This window comes from Pseudophryne corroboree, chromosome 9, assembly GCF_028390025.1.
Source record: "Pseudophryne corroboree isolate aPseCor3 chromosome 9, aPseCor3.hap2, whole genome shotgun sequence".
Classification (NCBI taxonomy): domain Eukaryota; kingdom Metazoa; phylum Chordata; class Amphibia; order Anura; family Myobatrachidae; genus Pseudophryne; species Pseudophryne corroboree.
In genome coordinates, this window is record NC_086452.1 from 108,996,172 (window position 1) to 109,018,395 (window position 22,224).

At 42.9% G+C, this 22,224-nt stretch overlaps 1 protein-coding gene across 5 annotated transcripts in view; it reads left to right on the plus strand.

Annotated features, from left to right (window-relative positions):
* The window catches only part of RASAL2 (RAS protein activator like 2), a 544,136-nt gene that overhangs the window by 352,354 nt on the left and 169,558 nt on the right, over nucleotides 1–22,224 (plus strand). The window contains exon 1 of one of the 5 annotated variants that reach the window (XM_063939726.1): nucleotides 5,808–5,911. The exons of 3 other annotated variants lie outside the window; for them this stretch is intronic. In XM_063939726.1, coding sequence (XP_063795796.1) covers nucleotides 5,899–5,911 — 13 coding nt within the window. In that variant the 5' untranslated portion in view covers nucleotides 5,808–5,898. Of the gene's footprint in view, nucleotides 1–5,807; nucleotides 5,912–9,596; nucleotides 9,730–22,224 lie in introns of those variants that run through there. One more of the 5 variants, XM_063939727.1, reaches the window with a different exon arrangement.

Consider the following 22,224-nt stretch of genomic DNA (forward strand, 5'->3'; position numbering starts at 1 on the left):
CGCACTCCTTAAAGGGGTGCGCCGTTTCAACATAGTGTTTTCCTTTGAGCTCCCGGGCAAACAATATATTCCATATACACTGAAAGATATCGTTCAGTGATGGCATCCGGCCACCACCCCAAAAATGCAGTTTTGGACGATCTAGCCAAAATAGACCTGCATGTACAGACGACAAAACACCTCGTTAACGACCTGCAGGTGCACGCATCGTTAACCTTATTGTGTGTACACACTGGACGATATAACAAAAGTTACCTCTCAGAAGGGTCAAAATGAGCAATATCGTTTAAAATATTGCCTAGTGTGTACCCAGCTTAACAGAGAACATTGGCCCTACTCAGCTCTAGGCCCCATAGCAGCGATCTTCAGTTTGCCGGCTGTCGGGATCCCAGCGCACAGTATACCGGCGCCGGAATCCTGACAGCCGGCATACCAACACTTTTTCTCCCTCTTGGGGGTCCACGACCCCCCTGGAGGGAGAATAGATAGCCACCATGCCCACAGCGTGGCGAGCACAGCGAGCCCGCAAGGGGCTCGTTTGCGCTCGCCCAGCTGTCGGTATGCCGGCGGTCGGGCTTCCGGCGGCGGTATGCGGTTCGACAGCATACCCTACTACACCCAGCTGCACCCATGTTAGTTAGGCCCTTACTTTGTGTGTAAGTATATAATGTAGTCTGCAGCTGCACTTTAAAGCTTTGGAAGCAACAGGGTGGAGAAATGCAGTGAACGCTTTATGAAGGGGATTCTCTACTAAAATGTAGGTCTAAATCGAGGACAAAAGTACATAGTAATGTGAGATCAATGCCTTTATAGGACAATATACCAGTGCATGGTACTTGAGTGTTCTATGTCCTTATCGTTAATGACTTACTGATAACAGCAGAGAAACACAATATTGACAAACGCTTCCTAATTCAGATGGCACTACACAGAGTGGGCTTGTAACTAATTTACAAACAATTTAAAGCAGCCACACATTAATCAACTTTATCGTAGACATGGGTGATTTTATTTTAATGAAAGTATGAATGGACTATTTTATTTTAATGACCCTATGAATGGACCATTTAATCCCTTTATGCCCTCATCTGTAGAAAACAGCACAGATCTGGTATCTAGTAATATAATTGTTTTAAGCAAACTTATCTCTGGTGATTAGTCAAGTGTGTCAGGGGATTCAGGGACTTCTATTCTACCAATCTGAGGAATTTTCTTTACATTGTTAGTATTTTAAGGTGCTCAAATACTGCAAACGCTTTAACTACATCACTGAGGAATATGGGCCAGCCAAACGTACAAAGCCTCATTATTGGCAAAATAAGCCCAGAAGTATAAATTCTCTTTGCGGCAAATGACCACAATTGACAGAAAGTATAAAGCAGGTGCAGCTGAAAGAGGCCATGGAAGACGTGGCTGCACCACGGACGCCTCAGAACAGCACCCTTCATTTTCACAGCTGCCTTATTGTAGAAATATTCCCTTTGCATATATGCAAGAGAGAGCACATTCGCATACGGGATTCAGTCAGTTTACCGCCAATAAAATCCCGACACCAATTAACCGACGGTCAAAGTCCCGGCATGGACAAAATACCGACATTTAAAATACCGACAAGGTCAAAATACCGATATGTAAAATGCCGACAGGACAAAATACCGACATCAGTTTTTCATGAGTTTTTTCATTGGCACCGACTTGTTCATACTTTACCATCCCAGTGGACCTGAAGGGGGAATATAATAGTGTGCCGAGCGCAGCGAGGCACCGTGCCCGCGCTCGCCATGCGAGGGGACTCTGTACACTTATATGGTGTCCATGTCGACCTATGTTGACATATACACACACAAAAACAACGAAAAACGCATGTCGGTATTTTGACCTGTCTGCATTTTACATGTCGGTATTTTTACCTTGTCGATATTTTAAATATTGGTATTTTGTCCATGTCCGGATTTTGACCTTGCCGGGATTTTGACCGTCGGTCAATTGGTGTCGGGATTTTGATTGGAGGTATTTCATACCGATCCCTCGCCAATGTAGCTCCTTGAAGGAAGAGGAGGGAGAGAATGCTATTGTGCTCCCCTGTCACGAATAAGGGAAGGTAAGTACCCCTCCCGTTGCCTGTATTTTTATTTTATTTTTTCAAAGACTGGTAATAATACTTATTGTATTATTAGTTCTTGTATTATTCTCTGTGCATATGGTGTGCAGGCTTCCCTCACCCAACTTTTTTCAACATAGGGACGAATTCAGGTCACAATTATTTTTCCTGCAAACAAACAATGGCTTTTACCTGATAGTTATTATCGGGAAATTCAGTTCCAGCCCAGTTTTTTTTTTTTTTTTTTTATGCGCAAAAACACAAGCATCGTGGATAAGTTCCCGGAACCATGTGTTTTTGTGGCTGTAATCGCAAAACGGTCCAGTTATCTGGGATTTTTTTTTCTCTGCCAAATACTATTGGCTTTTGGGCTAATTGGATAGCCCCCAAGTGGATCACTTAATTGAAATCCCCCCTAAGTGTACTTCTGACTGCATCTGAAGATGGCATCAGTGATACTGCGGCAATCCATGTCTGAAAAAATTTGGGAGACCCCTGGACGTTCTAGGGGAGTGCACAAATTATTCTGACTGCGTGAACTCTCTTTAACGTGAGGATTTCCTGATTTATTTACATGAACAGTACAATCCATTCTGAATGCCGCTGCGAGGCTAATCTGCCTTGCTAGACGTTCATCGTCTGCAGACCCACTATATCCGTCCCTCCACTGGCTACCTGTATTTTACCGTATTTAATATATAATACTGTTACTTACACACAAGGCCATTAACCAAACTACACCAACATACATCCCTTCACTTATCTCAAAATATCTCCCAACCCGACCTCTCCGTTCTGCACAAGATCTATGTCTCTCATCCACACTAATTACATGCTCCCATGCACGATTACAGGACTTTCTTCGGGCTGCACCCACTCTGTGGAATGCCCTACCACATACATTAAGACTCTCCTCTAGTCTTTAAACCTTCAAGCGTTCCCTGAAAACTCACCTATTCAGACAGTCTTATCAAATTCCAAAACTGCTCACATAACCTTCATAGCTTTCCCATCCAATTATATCCCCACAGTACACTCCACACATATCCCCCACATATTTAATTCTCCACTTTCCCTTCCTCTTGACCTTGGTTCATCACTGCTGTGATGTGATATCATACAGCCCACCAATAACCTTTGCAATCTGGTGGACAACTGTGCAATAGATAGCGCCTATCCTTGTGTATCAATGCCTATTTCCCCATAGATTGTAAGCTTGCGAGCAGGTCCCTCCTCCCTCTGACTGTGTTTTTACCCAGTTTTGTCTTCTAATTGTGTCCAGTTGTAAAGCGCAATGGAATTTGCTGAGCTATAGAAGAACTGTTAAAAATAATAAATAAAAATAAATAAGCAGTAATACATTGGAATACAAGCTATTGTATTGTATTGTAGCACCTTTTGTAAAGAACAAGTGCAGTTGAAGTGGGCAGCTCATTAGCAGTGAATATTGCCCGCCTGGCATTTGTTTAATTGAAAGCAAAATGAGACAGAGCCTATATGAATCGTTTTCTTCACCCCGGTGCTTGGCATCACCATTTTGCCTCAAATATTCCCTCTAAACTAGCACTTGTCCAAATGTAATCTGTTACAAAGTACATTTTGTGTATTTGTTTAAATTTTGTGTCCCCATGTGTATGAGGGCATGGGACACAAAAAAACGTTCATATGCAGATCTCGCCCAGTGCTCCCCCATGCTGGGAGGCACTCAGCCATGCAAGGGGGAGGGGGTAATCCTTGTAGATGAGATTTGTCCTAAACAGAGTGTATGAAACAGAAGAGCAATAGTTGAGATTTGAGGAGAGGGGGAGGGGGAAGTACATGTGGTACGAAGTCTTCATACCATGATATTATTGCCAGACTGCACCAAGTCTGTGATTAGGCCTGAGCATCCTGACATATGGGCTGTTGAACTACATCTCTTACAATGATCTTGTCATCCAGGAAGGAATTTATCAAATCTTCCAAACAGTTGACAAGTGGGTAAGTTGCCCATAGCAACCAACCAACTTCTACCTATCATTTTATAAATCAGGGGTAGGCAAACTGGCACTCCAGGTGCTGTGGTGTCTACACGTCCCAGCATGCCTTGCCACAGTTTTAGCATGCCCTAACAACAAAACTGGCAAGGCATGCTGGGATAAATTGCAGTACTGCGTCTGGAGTACCACATGCTACCTACCCCTGTTACAGAATGCACTTGATAAATGCTAGCCAGAAGCACTCCTGGGAAATGTCTGTCCAATAGCTGAAGTATCACCTTTTGTCTGCCCAGTGTGAAATGTACTTCAAGGTGAAAAAAAAGTGGCATTCAATTATTTATTTATTAACAGTCACTTATACAGTGCCAACATATTACATCACACTTTGCAATTAGGAATAAAGGATATATATGTGTATGTGTGTATATATATATATATATATATATATATATATATATATATATATATATATATATATATATTATTTATTTATTACTGTATGTCTTTTGATGCATTTTCTCCTCAGGTGCATGACACAGTAAAAGACATGGGAATTATGCACTGCAGGTGATTGTGTCAGAAAGCCGCGGAGTGCCACCCTTGCTCCCTGGTCTATGGATCCTCCTCTTAGTAGGGGATACGTACGATATCCCGGCAGACAGAATGCCGGGATATCGTATACAGACAGTGGCATCCCGTCTGCTGGAAAATTGGCAGCGAGGCAGAGAGTGTGCTCGCCACCACGCATCGGGCCCAGTGGCGAGCAAAGTTCTATTCACACTCGGTTGGTGGCTTGGACCCACCAACAGAGTGGAAATATCGGGTGGGTGTCGGGATTCCGGCATCGGTCTCCTGAACGCAGAGCTCCCGATTGCCGGTAACCTGACTGCATCCCCTCAGGAGAGGCAGCTGGGTATTAAGTATTGTGGTCTGTGGAGTGCTGGTCACAGGTTTCTCAAACATGCATTTGATAACCTGTAGTGGTTGAACAGGTCCCAGCGTACTGTGCTAGCCTCTGGTAAGGCATGCTGGGCATTGTAGTCAAGCTACAGTTGCGCCTGTTATGCTGCAGAAGGTGCTTCCAATTTTTGTTTCAGATTAGGTATCTGAATTGTGTAGTATGAGCCTTGGCATCTTACAGTATGCACACAATTGTACACCCATAGTATACACTTACAGCAGAGACGCACATTTGTTGGCTTTGTTTAGCTTTGTGTGCATTGGATTGATTAAAGTAAGTCATATTGTTTGGTTGCTATGGGTCACTACGCAGTTTGCGCTGTTATTTAATTTGTTAGTTTGACATTTACAATTAAGCAGACTTTAACATTTGAATTTTTATTTGGAGTGAAGAAGAAAAGGAAGGATAGCATTTATATAATAATCATATTAGACCAGATCATTGTGTTGTGTACAGGTGAAATATTTGCACCATGCAGCTTGAAGTGTAAACTAATAAAAAAAATAAAAAAAACTGGTCTAGTAAAATAGCTTTAAGTTGAGTTTCTCCCACCCCTGCCCCCGCCTTACACACCAAAAGCTAACACACCCCGCTAGTGATAGGAGGAATACCAGTGCACATTGTTCGAATGTCACTGACTGAGAGTGTTTTCCCAGGCAGGATTGCACTCCTTGTGCTCTGAGACAGCTTATTGTTTGGATGTGGCAAATCTTAGATCTCATTGGGCTGGACTGGCTTGGACTCTCTTGCTTGTCTGCATTCCTCGTAGGAGGCTGTTCTCACACAGGAAGGCACATACAGGCAGGCAACTAGTGTGAGCTTCTTTCCAGACCTCAGCCATGTGAAGCCTGGACATAATGCAGATCACAGGTAAGAGGTAGTATGTGAAGCTGTGTATTTGTGACTCTACGTTCTAGTACACACACGTTTGATCTGAGTTGTGAGACCAGTCATTTCTTAGCAGCGTTGCAGAGCAAGTGCAGGCTGGTGTTTATATACGGAGACCGGATATCAGTCGCTTTTTTGTTCTGTTTATATATTAAGTCTGATATTACTACTGAGCCCGGGAGTATGTATAGATGTGTACATTGCCAGTGGTAGTTTATGTATGTTGTGGCTGTAGTGTAGATGGTAAGAATGTGCTTTTTGAGCATATTGTGCTTCAAAACACAGTTTATTTGATACTTTATATTAGTAGTGGAATGTTTTATTTATAACAGGATGGCCACTCTGGTTTATTTGTACTGTGCTGTGTTTATAGGTTTTGTTGTTTACTTTGTTTAGTATGTGTGTATTTTACCTTTTTATCACTCATTTTTGGGTTCATGCAGAAGTTTTTATTGGATGTTTAACAACTTGTGTCCTGACGCAATTGGTTTGATGGTGTTACTACAGTATACTTAAAAGAAAATGATTGTGAAGATTTACAAAAAAACAATTCCACTATTATATTTGAACATCTGCATTTGTCTTTGTAGACGCCAAATATACAGCCTTTATCATAAGCAGTTTTCTTCTGGTTCTCACCTGCTTTACAATATATATATATAGTGTGTGTGTGTGTGTGTGTGTTTTTTGTTTAGTCAGTTTAATTTGCTACCGTTACTAATGTCTATAAAACATTTTGTGCCTTTAAGTGGCCTTAGAACTTCATGTCCCAACATGCCCTGAGTATCTGGTACTTGTAGTTCTACATCTACTGGAGAGTTATGGGATTCATAAACTTGCTGTTGTAAAAGGAATGTTTTTAAAAAATCCACTATATATACTGTAATTTAAACTACTATAACTATAGTAACTCATTGTTCAAGTATTAATGCTACACATTTATGCCCATTGTGCTCTAATACGGCATGGATTATTTGCCGTACATATTGGTCATATGGCTGCCTCTGGAATAATTAAGGGCACTTGAAAAATACTGCCCTTATTCCTTTATTTTGTGCTAATTAACGGAATACTACTACTAGTACTAACCATTTTAGTAAAATCAGAATTGTTTAACTTTCATTTCAGTTGTTTTTTTCTTTTCTTTTTTTTTCTTTTTAATTGTTATGGCATCTTATTTATCTTTATTTCTACAATCCTTGGTAAAATAGTTTCCTTCCTCCGTATTTACCTTATATAATTATATAGTCGGTCCTACTTTATATTTTGCCAACTACTAATCAAAATAGACATTACGGCGAGGGTCAGATTCGTAATGAAGTAAATGCCTTTAATTATTTTTTCATGCGGAGATTATGGGGGGAATTCAATTGTGCCCAAAAATATTCCAGGCAAAAACAAATGGGCTTTACCGCAATTTTTTCGCTTGATATTTTTTTTCCAGGCAATTCAAGTGCAGGCCATTTTTCTTTTGGGGAGGTGGGGGGGGGGGGGGATGTGCTCGAAAAAAAACAAATCCCAAAACATTTTCTGGCAAAGAAAAAAAAAATAGGGAAAGATAAACAATTAAATATTACCCTATCAGCCGTCTACAGTGACTGGAGATCGGGGGAGCTATATTTAGTTGTTTGCGTAAAGCTGCCAAATCTGGCTAAACTAATGAGCATGATGTAACAAGTCCCGTTTGAGCGCTCAAACTGGTCATGTTTCAATCATTTCAATTTGACACCTCAAGGGGTACAAGCTGAAATTATGTTAGCGTGCTCGTCAGCAGAAACAGCTGACTAGCTGCCAGCGGGTACAGGCATGGGGGAAACTATTTAGTATCGCCCATAGAATCCGGGATAACTTCCTGAATCCATTTGTTTTTGCGGCCGCAATAGCAAAAATGGGTCATTTATTGGGCAGGTGAAAAAAAAAATCCCAGACAGTAGAGGCAACAGAGCTTTGCAGGCGGCGGCAGGGAAATTGGTTCATGTCATCAGCATTTTCGGGACAGCTGCCATGTCAGCACACGTAGCCGCTCCGATCTTAAACATGGCAACGGGCCTCCTGTTGCCGCAGCCAGGCTGCGTCGGCAGTAGGATTACATAATTTATGCGACCATGCTGAAATTGCGATTGCGCTATAATGTTAGCGTGATCGCAGCGGGTGGGCGGCGGACAGCATGCTGGTCGCCCTTGCCCTGTTTTGGGCAGCCCCCATCATGCGAGTGAAAGGATTGCAAATTCTGCTAGAAAGCAGAATTTTCAATCCTTACCGAATTAGGCCCTAGATAAACTGCTTGTTGTTTCATCACATCTCCTTAGGCCTAGTTTTCTTATATCTTTATACTAGACATCATGCTTACAGAGCCATCAGCTGGCTATACAGTACATGTTGTATTATTTAAGTTTGTCCAAATTGGCAAACTGACAGATATGCGAGCAATTTGTCCACAGCTGCTTAGAGGCTAATTTGTACTGACTGTTCAATTGCTGGGTCAGGCAATTGGATCGCAGTGTAATTCTGTCTTCCATTCCCAGGTTGGGCAATGACCTTACATCAATAGGTACGTAATTGTCCTGCTTGAACTTTGAATCTACCCAGCCTTATGAAATCATTATTTATTTTAAACTAGTGCAGGCGGGTCATGAATTGCAACAATCCTCCAATATATAAAAGGTATTATAGAGAAGACTTCAGATATGTCACATATTGTGTGTTCCTACTATCCTGCAGTTTACAAGCAAATTCCTTAGGCCATTTTAAGCCATAAAACACTTTGACCTATATTTAATGTACTAAAAGGAAGTTTTTTTAAACTTCATCATGATCTAATCAAATAAGAATATAGAAAGAAATGTATGAATGGTTTTAATTATGCTTTATATGTGTTTATATGTATTTATTGGGATTAGTGGTGCTGTGGAGGCAGACATTTTGTGGGCGGAACCATTCAATATATACATGAGCCTCCAGCCTATCAGTGCTTCAATCATTAGTGGCTTGACTGAACTACAAGTTCACAAGTGATTTTTTTTCTGTATATTGGTTCACATAATTGTATAGGTAACATGACCGCTATAGTTTCATTGATCACTGTGACAACTGTATAAGAATTGTGTTCACTTTTCACTATTGAGAGGCACACAAAATATGCACAGAAAGCATTTGTGGCACTTTAATTAAAACGATTGCAGCTGTAATTCTGAATGGGATCTGACAGCTATAGTTAAGTAGAAAAATAATGGTTCTAGTAGTGAACTGCGTATTAGTTGAGCTTTGAATAACTTCTGTCATGACTAAGCGAACAGCTATATGTCACCCACACTGTGACCAGCTGAGCCACAAACTTCCTGCAATGCCTGCTTTACTCTGAGGAATAAAGCTGCTGTTGTGCAGTCGTCCCGTAGCCTTTAATGTCAGTGACTCATGAAGCCTGGATTGGGAATGTGGCCAGGTGAGTAGCTAATGAGAGGATTATCCTGGTATGTGCAATAATTTAAAAATATAGAAGTCAAACATTAAGGGAGATTTTAGTGTAATCGGTGTAATTGTGGTATTTAAAAATGGGTGATCTCTCTAAGCTTCTAATACACTTATTACTGTTATTCAAAGGCTTGTTCTTTCTGTGTGATGTGCAGTGGGAGCCTTGCAGGGTAAATTTCCACCAGATCTGATCCTTGAACTTCTTATACCAGCATCGGTCTTACTCTGCAGAACTCCACCAATTTGTAGCTTTCCTGGATCTCATCCCTCATCATTCCTCCTGTCTGAAACCACGGGAGTATGCTTCAAGGACTGCAACAGCACAGAATGTAAGAGGTGACCATTATCTGGGCAATGCTGTACATCAGGGCCAGGTCTGCGGGGCCCCTAACAATTGCGCGTGCTCTCTCTCTCTCTCTCTCTATATCTCTCTCTCTCTTTCTCTCTCTCTCTCTCTATATATATATATATATATATATATCTATATATATATATATACAGGTTGAGTATCCCTTATCCAAAATGCTTGGGACCAGAGGTATTTTGGATATCGGATTTTTCCGTATTTTGGAATAATTGCATACTATAAGGAGATATCATGGTGATGGGACCTAAATATAAGCACAGAATGCATTTATGTTACATATGCACCTTATACACACAGCCTGAAGGTAATTTTAGACAATATTTTTTATAACTTTGTGCATTAAACAAAGCGTACCATATGCCCTGAGGAAGGATTTTTATCCGAAACGCGTTGGCACCAGCAGCTTTTTAGCCCTTAGGCGGTAAGGTTTACTCATATTTTCACTACCCTACATGGAGATCTAAAAACTGGGGATATCTATTTGTTTTTTGAGAGGAATTCCTCCGACCGGTTTCTGAGGGGTAGTGTTTAAGGAAAAACCCAGTCTGCCTATTAAGGGTGGTTTTTATATTAACTTTTTGTATTGTTGTATGTTGTATTCCATCGATGGATTTTTATGTGGAATAAAACTTTTTAATATATCTTTCCGAATGGACTTCATATTTGAGGAAAAATATACATTGTGAAAACTCTACTAAGCCTCATAGAAGAGTCTGGTGGAAGGATACAGGAAAAAGAAACCTTTCAAGGAACATAGGGCCTGTTATCAAGGTGAGCGTCTTTTTGAAGGGAGAGGGTGACCCCTATATGTTGTGAACACATAAAGATATAAGAAGTCCAGAGAGAAAGATACCTTTCAAGGCATATAGGGACCTGTAGTAAGGTGAGCACCCACACTGAGGGAGAGGATAACCCCTGGAATCGAATGTATTCGTGGTGGTGCAAAAGAAACCTTTTTATGCTTTCCCCCCTGTGAGAGGAGGTCAGTCTACAGGTGCGAACCTGACCGAGGGGATATCTGAACATTAGGACAGCGTTGTAGAGGCTCTGTTCTGTCCGCATTGTAGCGCTTGTGAACTACCCCATTTTGTTTGTATTGTATGTGTATCGAAGAGTGGTGATCTTTGGGGGTTTAGTACAAAGCGGCTGCAGGGCGCAAGTTACATCTCTCATATTTTGTATTTGGTATTAAACAAAGCGTGTCTACATTCACACAATTAATTTATGTTTCATATACACCTTATACACACAGCCTGGGGGTCATTTAATACAATATTTTTAATAGCTTTGTGTATTAAAAAAAGTTTGTGTATATTGAGCCATCAAAAAACAAAGGTTTCACTATCTCACTCAAAAAAGTCCGTATTTCGGAATATTCCGTATTTCGGAATATTTGGATATGGGATACTCAACCTGTGTATATATATATATATATATACAGTCCAGCGGCACTCCTTCCCAATGTGTATAACAATGTAAATGCTGGTGCCCTCTGCAAGCAGCCTTTCACAGCTCCCCATACACAACAGGTAGTCCGGTGGCACTCACAGCAAAGAAAGACACATGGCAGCTCTGGTAGCCTACCAGAGCTGCCTTGTGCCTGTCTTTGCTGTGTGTGCCACCGGACTACCTGTTGTGTATGGGGAGCTGTGTGCCACCCTTAGTGACCTTGTTGGAGGACTGTCACTGTAGGGACCATGATGGAGGGCTGCCACCCTCACTTTAGCGACCATGTTGGAGGATTATCACCCTCACTGTAGAGAGACCATGTTGGAGGACTGCCACCTTCACTTTAGCAACCATGTTAGAGGACTGCCACTGTAGGGACCATGATGGAGGACTGCCACCTTCACTTTAGTGACCCTGTTTCGAGGACTAGCACCCTCACTTTAGCGACCATATTGGAGGATTGCCACCCTCACTGTAGAGACCATGTTGGAGTACTGCCACCCTCACTGTAGTAACTGTTGGAGGACAGCCACTCTCACTGTAGAGACCATGTTGGAGGACTGCCACCCTCACTGTAGGGACCATGTTGGAGGATTGCCACCCTCTCTTTAGCGACCATGTTGGAGGACTACCACCCTTTCTAGCGACCATGTTAGAGGATTGCCACACTCACTGTAGGGACCATGTTGGAGGATTGCCACCCTCTCTTTAGCGACCATGTTGGAGGATTGCCACCCTCTCTTTAGCGACCATGTTGGAGGATTGCCACACTCACTGTAGGGACCATGTTGGAGGATTGCCACACTCTCTTTAGCGACCATGTTGGAGGATTGCCACCCTCTCTTTAGCGACCATGTTGGAGGATTGCCACACTCACTCTAGGGACCATGTTGGAGGATTGCCATCCTCTCTTTAGCGACCATGTTGGAGGATTGCCACCCTCACTGTAGGGACCATGTTGGAGGACTACCACCCTTACTGTAGGGACCATGTTGGAGGATTGCCACCCTCTCTTTAGCGACCATGTTGGAGGATTGCCACCCTCTCTTTAGCGACCATGTTGCAGGATTGCCACACTCACTGTAGGGACCATGTTGGAGGATTGCCACACTCACTGTAGGGACCATGTTGGAAGATTTCCACCCTCACTTTAGAGACCATGTTGGAGGATTGCCACACTCACTGTAGATACCATGTTGGAGGATTGCCACACTCACTGTAGGGACCATGTTGGAGGATTTCCACCCTCTCTTTAGTGACCATGTTGGAGGATTGCCACCCTCACTGTAGGGACCATGTTGGAGAACTGCCACCCTCACTTTAATGACTATGTTTGAGGACTGCTATTGCCACTGTAGGGACCATGTTTAAGGACTGCCACCGCCACTATAGGGATCATGTTTTTTTTAATCACGTCACTATTACAGTTTTTATAGGATTTGGAGACAGTAAAAATGCAGTATGAAGAAAAATTTCACAATTTTTAAACTATTCTTTAGTAAATCACATGTTATGCCCATATATCACTTCACTTGTCCTAGATGTATCTGTGCAAGGGCACTTTGCTTGAAGTTCTATTATACACTTGAAAATCAATTTAAATGATCGTTTGACATTTCAGATATTTCATATTACTCAATCAATTGTGGGCGTTATCTATCACAGTGGTTCCCAAACGCAGTCCTCAAGGCCCCCAACAGCCCAGGTTTTAGGGATATCACTGCTTATGCACAGGTGGTATAATCAAACTGACTGAGGAACTAATTATGTCACCTGTGCCTAAGCATGGATATCCTTAAAACCAGGACAGTTGGGGGGGCCTTGGGGACCGTGTTTACAAACCACTGATCTAACCTCTCATACAGACATGTCACAGGACCATAAAAGTGGCCCAGCTTTGGAAAAACAAACCCTAATGTTACTAACTCACTTTTGCCGTTTTCATTTATAAGATGGGCAACAATCTACCATTTAGATAACATTGCTGTCACTCATCAGATCCTTTTCTCTGTGGGAGGTTACCTGGCTAGAGAGATGCAAGGAGATTATCAGGTTTGCAGTAATAAAGACACTGTTTTGTTTTACTAAGAAAAGGCTAAAACCTTAGAGGCTTTTATCTCACATATTAATGTCACACGATCAAAGGTAAAACTCATTTCTTTTGTGTTTCTTCCAGTCCTAAGATACTAATGTTATGCATTATATGCACTAAGCCCTATCCCTTGTGTCACTCATCTCACTTTGAAATTTTTTCTTTAACCGGTTGTAGAAATCTGTGACTTCTCCACTATTGTGGAACACAAAATACCAGCATGTCCCACCCATTGACAAGCCATGCAAGGGACTCCTAGTTCCACAATTATAGGAGAGTACACTTTGCCTATTACAGCTTTGTCATACATATACAATACATGGCCAGAATGTATGTGGACATCCATATATATATTTGTTGAGCATTTAATTCCAAAATCATGAACATAAGCATGGAGTTGGTCCCACCCTTGCTATAACCGCATCCAGTTTTCTGGGAGGGCTTCCACTAGATTTTGAAACACAATTGCAGATATTCACACCATTCAAACAAAAATAAGAGTTAGTGGTCTATTCATGAAGCAGTGAAAAGTGTGGAGAAGTAAGGCAGTGGAGAAGTTTCTTATGGCAACCAATCAGCTGCTACGTATAATTTTATAGCATGTGCTTGATAAATGTTACATCAGTGCTGATTGCTAGCCATGGGCAACTTCTCCACTGCCTCACACTCTTTTCACTGCTTCATGAATGGACCCCATAGTGAGGCTATGCACTGATGCCAAGTGATGAATCAGCATTACAGTTTATCCCAAAGGTGTTTGGTGAGGTTGAGATTAGGGCTCTGTGCAAACCACTAAAATTGTTTCTCACCAAACTTGGCAAACCATTATCATGCTGAAACAGAGAATCCCGCGCCCCCCCCCCCCCCCCCAAAAAAAAATGGTTGCATTTGGAAGCATAGAAGAATGTAACTGCATGATGTAGCATTAAGATTTGCCTGAAAAGTAGATACAGACCATTATTACAGGTTGGTATTATTCTTCCTCCCCCTTGTGTTGTTGTTGTCAGGAGTATTCTGTTATCTGTCAAATTAAGATTTATATGTCAGACTACCAGATGGTGGAGTGTGAATTGTCACTCCAGAACGTGTTTCCACTGCTCCGTAGTAATGGTGTTTGCTTTACATTACTTCTGACATTGCGAATGTTGACCCGATGCTTGCGTGTTGTTGCTCGGCCATTGAAATTCAGTCCATGAAGCTCTCAATGAATAGTCCTTGTGTTAGCGTTGCTTACAAAAGTAATTTGGAACCTGGTAGTAACTATTGCAACCAAGGAAGACCGTTTTTATCACTTCACTCAACGGGCCAGTCGTCCACGCTTATACTGTAGCTGCTAGACAAGTGTTTCTCAAATCCAGTCCTCTTAGAACCCTAACAATGTATGTTTTCCAGCCCATCTAGCGGGAGTGCAGGTGTGATTCCCCCCCCCCCCCCCCCCCAATTTAAAGATTCCCCAAGCCATCCATCAGCACCCATACATTTCAGATATTTTTCAGAGATATACGATCATTTACTAGAATGTGTCTGCAAATCTGTTGATTGTTAACACATACTAGCAATCTACAGCCCCAATTAATCTGTGAAATCCAGCATGTTGGTCAACCAAATTTACCAATCCCAATAACTTTGTGATTGGAATCTGCGATCTGTGAACCCCATAAATTGCAGATTTATTTACACAATCATCTCCAAAACTCCAAATTGCCCCAACTGATTGCTGATGTATGGGGATCGGTATGATTTACAGCCGCGGGGAGTCTTAACACAGTAGATCTACATGTGGTACTAATTATTTCCGGGGATACCTTGAAAACGAGCACTGTTGGGGTTCTTTAAAGACCAAGTTTGCAAAACACTTTCCCAGATGTTACCACTTCACAATGACAGCACTTACGGTTAACCTGGGCAACTGTAGCAGAGCAGAAATGTGACTAGTGGACTTGCTGGAAATGTGGCATCCTAGTACAGTGTCACATTGGTAGGTATGGTTCTTCAGTAAAAACCCATCTCTGATTGACTATGGAGATTGCATAGGTGCTATATGTTTGAATGTATGCACCTGTTCATAATGGGAGAAATAATTAGAACGGGTGCCCACATACTTGTGAAAATGAAACGTAGCGGTTTGTGAAAGCAATAAGTTCACTTCTTGCCAGTGAGATGGTTACTATCATCCCCTGAAATGTCTATAAAGCACATGTTAAATCACAAGCTCAAACATAAAAGAGCTCTTTGTACCAACATTTTATCTTTTGAAGATTTAGGACTGATCAGGGTAAAATAAGTAGCATTCTTACTGGGAATGGCTCATAAAAGTATACTTTCAGAATGTCTGCGTGGACGGGCGGCCAACATTCACAATCTCTATAATGACCGAATGTCGACATCACTTAATTTTGACATTGTGAATGTCAAGAGATTATTTTATAGTTAGGGTTAGTTAAGACCCCCTATGGAAAAGACATCATTGTCATGCCGGCTGTCAACATTCTGGCGTCGTCATTCTGAATATCAACTTTTTAGACTACATCCCACATAAGAACGTTGTCATAGCTATAAGGAAATGTGAAGTCAGACAAACCTTTTAACTTAAATGTTCACTGGGATGCCACTTTCTTCCTTACCCAGCTGATGCCACTGTCTCCAGTAATTGGATTTTATTTGTTTAATCCAGCGGTTCACAATAATTCTTGAATCACGGCGCCCTAAAGTATCAGCATTTTTTCACGGCACCCCTGGGACAAATGTTTCTTATATCCCTTTTACACCGCCAGCTTTTAACATGGGTTACTGCACATGAACGTGCATATCCCGTGTTGCTGTGCGGTGTAAAAGGGCCCAGTTGGAATAATCCGGGTCAAGTGACCCAGTATTGCAGCTCGAGTAGCTTGCAGGGTTGAACACTGGTTCAGCCCGGCAAGCTGTGCTGTGTAAACGGGAAGCCGGGTTGATGCGACCAGTTTCCCGTTTACACGGTATGGACAGGCAATATGCCGTGTTGGAATCAGCGGCTGGGAGGGGCCTAAGGCGGGTCGCTCCCGGGAAGCATACATGTCAGGCTCCCGGGCTATAAAAGGGGTATTATTGAGAAATTCTGTAATCATTATTACAAGTAAATTGTGTCTCTAGTGCGCTTACAGTTATGTAGTGGTGGACCCTGGGCCTGCGTTTGTTTGTTCCCATATTTTATGATTGGCAGCTACCACCTCTTTTTTTTTTGCATGGACCATAAAAACTTTGATTTGGTCCAGGTCCCACCAAACTGTGCACGTTCTCCGAGGCAACCAGTTTGGGAACTACTTGCCTAATCTATTACCAATATAGTAGCTTGTGTCAAAAGGGTGTGCTATGTTCTACCGACGAACAGGATCCCGACCGCCGGAATGCCGGCAGCGGGGCGAGCGCAAAAGAGCACCTCGTGGGCTCGCTGCGCTCGCCATGCTGCGGGCACGGTGGCGCGCCGTGCTATTTATTCTCCCTCCAGGGGTGTCGTGGACACCCCAAGAGAGTGAATAGTTGTTGGTATGCTGGCTGTCGGGATCCCAGGCCGGAATCCAGACAGCCGGCATATCAAATGCCTCCCGTGTCAAAATGTCACCAACACACACAAACAATTTCTATTTTAGCGGAGGATGTTGGGCCACACACATACATTTTATTAAATTTGTGTGTTTTCTTGCTTGAGAGAGGACATTATTATATATTAAGGCCTGATTTGTGGAGTTAAGTAAATCCATCCATTAATAACCGGTGTGTTCATGCTAGCTGTCCAGCCTGTTGTCTTCTATCCATCCATTAGATCTTTCACACATGGAAAACTGAGTAGAAATACATGAAAACTAATGTGCTTCCCATGTGCTTTCCACGCATTGCTTTTTCACGAATCTCCCTGTTCTGTTAGTGTACCTCATGCAATAGGTCGGTACAGCATTACAATATTAGAATGCAATGGTGGGAGTGGCACCATTTATTCTCGTTTGACTTATATTTCATGTGCGTTTATTAACGTCTGTAAAAAGTGCCGGAAACAGACTGTGCCAATAGAAGGCAGACCATGCTTGGAGGAGGTGGGGGGGAGGGGGGACTTGTCTTTTCTCTAGGACAGCAACACCTGAGTGGGCGATTGGAGTGCAAGACTCCTACCTAACAGTTGTACATACTGCTGGATTCGTACATAAGGGCTTTGCTTTTGGATTTAATATTGATTAAATCTTTACTACCAGTGCTTTTTTTTCTAGTAGTACTCAGAAACGCACAGTATCAGCAAATTTTTTTGGTTTCCGTATGATTTACCAACGGTCAGGATTCCGGCCGTCAGTATACAGACAGCAGCATCTCTGTCTTCAGTATGTCGGCAGCAGGGCGGGCGCAAAGAGTCCCCTTGCATGCTCTGTGGCTCGCTGCGCTTGCCATAGGTTTTATTCCCACACTGTGGGTATCGTGGACACCCACAAGTGGGAATACAGTAGCCCCTGTGAGCCGGGATGCCTGCTGTTCGTATTGTCAGCTGTCGGGATTCCGCCGTCGATATCCTGACCGCCAGTATCCCAACTGCCGGCAAATTATCTGCATCCCGTTTTCTTTTGTGTGTGTGCTTCAGTTTTGGTTCTATTTTTGAAATGAAGGGGTATTTTCCTGATCCTTTACCAGTATGCAGACATTGTATCAGTGGGCTTTGGCTCTCAACAAATGCTTTTAATGAGATCCAGTTGCACCTCTATGATTCAGTTTATAGCGCACCCTAATGGAATTCTTTATATACACGCAATGTTGAAAGATATAGGGGGTCATTCTGAGTTGATCGCTAGCTGCATTTGTTCGCAGCGCAGTGATCAGGCTAAAAATCATCAGTTCTGCGCATGCGGCGCAATGCGCACACGCGACGTACGGGCACAGCAAACAATGTCGTTTTGCACAGGGTCTAGCCATGCATTTCAGTCGCACTGCTTGCCGCAGAGTGATTGACAGGAAGTGGTCGTTTCTCGGTGGCAACTGACCGTTTTCAGTGAGTGTGTTGAAAAACGCAGGCGTGGCTGGGCGAACGCTGGGCGGGTTTGTGACGTCAAATCCGGAACTGAATAGTCTGAAGTGATCGCAAGTGCTGAGTAGGTTTTGAGCTACTCTGAAACTACACACATTTTTTTTTGTAGCTGCTCTGCGATACAACCGTTCGCACTTCTGCTAAGATAAAATACACTCCCAGTGGACAGCGGCATAGCGTTTGCACGGCTGCTAAAAACTGCTAGCGAGCGATCAACTCGGAATGACCACCATAGTGAAGGCAGTTATCTTAACGATGATTTAAGCTGTAAATACAGTATTTTACGAAACAAAGAGAAGAGTTTATTGTGCTGAAAGTGGTAATAGGTTACACAATGGTCTGATGTTTCCACTACTCAACAGTGAGTTTCTAAAAAAAAGTCAACCCTGCAACACATTTCCAGTTTACGTAGCCCATGTCTTAGACTAAATTCCTTTTACAAATTACCTCTGTCTTTCATGACTCTCTACCTGACCTTCCCTTTTTTAAACAAAATTATTTAGCACCTCTAGCAATGTGTTTGTCATTATATAATAGGTAGGAAATCTTCCTGTTCCTCCAGAGGTCATTGTCACAGCTTTCATCCATCAATTGGCACATTCTGGCTTTAAATGTCTCGCGCTACATGCCCTTTTTCCTATTTTGCAATGGTGATCAAAGAAGTGCAAGTCCTCAATATGTGTATATACAAGTAAGAACTGGCACAAGGGCATGGCATCACCTTATAGGGGCGGTGCCTGGTAGGAAAGAACATGTTCCTCCCCTGCTTCCATGATGCAGAACTGACCCCTTGCTTTGGGGTCCAAGCTTATGGTACTGTGGAAGGGCCCACTTCAGTTTGGTTGACAGTGGTCCAAAATGACAGTTCTACAAGCTACCTTATTAGCACCACTACAGATACTATGTGAATTTCTATACAAAAAAATCTTTTAATAAATTCTAAAATTAATGTCTTTACATTCGACAAATACAAAGAGAAAATAAAACCTGCAGAATTAGTCACATGTAGGATTATGTAATATTGTAAGTCAGAGACACTAAGAATTTAGATGTTGAAATCAAGCATTTCATTCTTCTGATTGTCGTCTTGTTGTTCACTTTAATCATCCATTTAGTGCACTATGTAGTCATCACAGTTTACGTGTGGGTGATGAGTGTTGGGCGGCGACACCAAACACTAGGATGGAATATCCCTAAAAAGGCACCACCCAGGAACAACAGGACAGAAGCAAGCTTTGTACTCTAACTACGTCTCATTGAAAGAATTGTAACTACTACATACTTGCCGACTCTCCTTGAAATAGTGGTGACCTCCCTGAAGAGTCTAGCCATTTCCCTGATGCTGTGCAGGATATGCAATACACAGTGATGATGTCACTCAACCATGGAGGAAACACTGGGAATAAGAATGAGGAGGTTGTGTGCTAGAAACAGGGGCAGCTTAGTGACTGGGTCATCTCCTGGAGCACCATAACCTTGCGCCATGCAGCCCGGTGCCACTAGCTGAAGTTCTGTCTGAGCTGACTGATAAGCTGTACCGGTGACATCCCTCTCAGCATGACCAGCCTCCTTCTCTGTATTCATTGTGGGCTGCGACTGTGGGCAGGCTCCTCCCGGGTCACCACACAGAAGAGCACAAGGAGTGGAGCGAGAGCAGGCCCGGAGGCCGGAGCAGCTGAAGGAGGTACATAAGTGCAGGTGCATGCAGGGCCGTCTTAACAGCAGTGTAGGCCCCTGGGCACAGCAATGCAATGGGACCCCTACCCATCATCCAACAGTAGGGGATGCTATCAGCGGCAGCTTTGATGTCCCGCGGGCAGTAGGGGGTAGCTATCTTCCACTCAGCATGTAGGACCTGGAGCAGTAATTTCTGCTTACTCCTTTACTGCACAGTTGGGGCTAAACTGTAGAAGGGGGCATTGGGCTGAATGAAGGGGCCCTGGTACATGAATGGTAGGGAGTGTTTAATACTTAGGGTAGGGGTGGATATTGGAGTGGGCTTAATATTCATCATTTTCTGATGGAAGGGAAGCTTGCTTGACTACCGATATCTCAAGTTCCTGAAAATAGATTTCTTAGCTTTGTATTGGATAAAAATCTAAACAGTCCCATCTTTCAGGAGATACTGGGGACTTGGGGATCGGAGTTCAGGAGCCAGAGCAATACACCAACGAAAATATAAAACTGCATATTAGGCATGTAGAGCTGGAGCACGGACCAGCTGGTCTGGTTCTGGGCATAGTAGAGACAAGCTACCAGTGTCCACTGAAAGGGGAGAGTCCCAGCTTTTGGAAAAATCTGAAGTCAGACAGAACCTGAGATATATGGCTGGGAAGAGCATTTAACAGGCTTTGATGGGGACCACTGCATTCAAGTTGGATATCTCCAGTTCCCCAGGGACGATTTTCAAAAATCTGGCATCCCTGGAAAGAGGGAACCTTCAGCTATCATTCTTGGACCCTTGTACTCCTGGCGCCCTTGGGCAAGAGCCCATACCAAAAGACGGCCCTGGGTCCATGGGAGCCGTGTGTTATATGTTCTGTTGGGGGGGCATTGTGCAGGCTTAAAGTGGGTATACACTAGGTGATGTGCTCCGTGAGCGACATCGCCTAGTGTTTCCCAGGCCAGGCTGCCCAACGGCGGGCATACGCACTGTGCAATATCACTAATGATATCGCACAGTGACATTGTGCCACGGCCATCCGAAACATGCAGTTTTGGACGACGAGTCCAAATGAGCTTCATGCATGGCTAACACTCTGAGGGTTGTTAAAGACCCGCGGGGCCGGATATTGCTTAGCGGCAGCAGCAGACACACTGGGCGATATAGTAAACGACATCGCTCAGGAAGGGTCGAAATGAGCGACGTTTACTTTATCGCTAAGTGTGTACCCACCTTTAGTGTTACATTTTCTGGACTTGCAGTGTGTATGACTATAGTTTTCTGACATGCTCCTCATACAGCCTATTAAGTATGCAGGTGTTGCTTTCACCATCTCCCTGAAACGCTTTTTCAAATGTAGGCAAATATGAACTACTACTGTACTTAACTTGTAGTATCTTGGAAGTCACAATCAGTATACAAAATAAACAGTAAATAACCATAAGTACGGTAAATGTTTGTTGAGGTGTGATCGTACGTCTAGAAGTGATCACTGTGCACTTCCTTTTACAATCACAGTGAGGCGCATTGCTAAATAAGGCCTGTAAGCTGGTATCATTACTGTGGGATGACCCCATAACCACTTTTGCAATAACGGTCAGGAGCAGCTGCAAGGCACTGCTGATACACCGCATGTCCAATGTGTTTGACATATGGTGTCAATGACACGCCAGTTTGTAACTGACTTAAGTTAGGGTGATTCTAGGGACACTGTAAGAAAAGATTTATCTGTACGGGCTGTTAGGAAGAGAAACTGTTATCTGTAAAAGGCACCATTGCAAGCAATGGGGGACCATCTGTCCTATACATTATGCATATAACAGTTATTAGACACCTTGAATTGTCTTCATGCAGAGTTGCTTTTCTTTTATATATTTAAGATACATTTATGCTAGGTCAGCAACTGTACTGTACTCTGCTGATTCATCCCTGAATTTTATCCAGTGGCCCAAATCCAATTCACAGGTTACAGTATGCTGGATGCAAATCTTATTACTACTTTATAATAGCCATAGGATCATTTCCAGGAGTTTTGTTGGCTGCATTTGTGTTCATGTGACTCCGTATGACCCTCGCAAGCAGCAGTCTTTGCTTTGTTATTAGAGGTTGGTAATGGTCTGTGTATTGCATTACAGTCATTGGTGAATGAATCTTGTTATGGTTTCATATCTCCCCAATATCCTATTATACCTGACGTCAGTGAAGGGTTCTC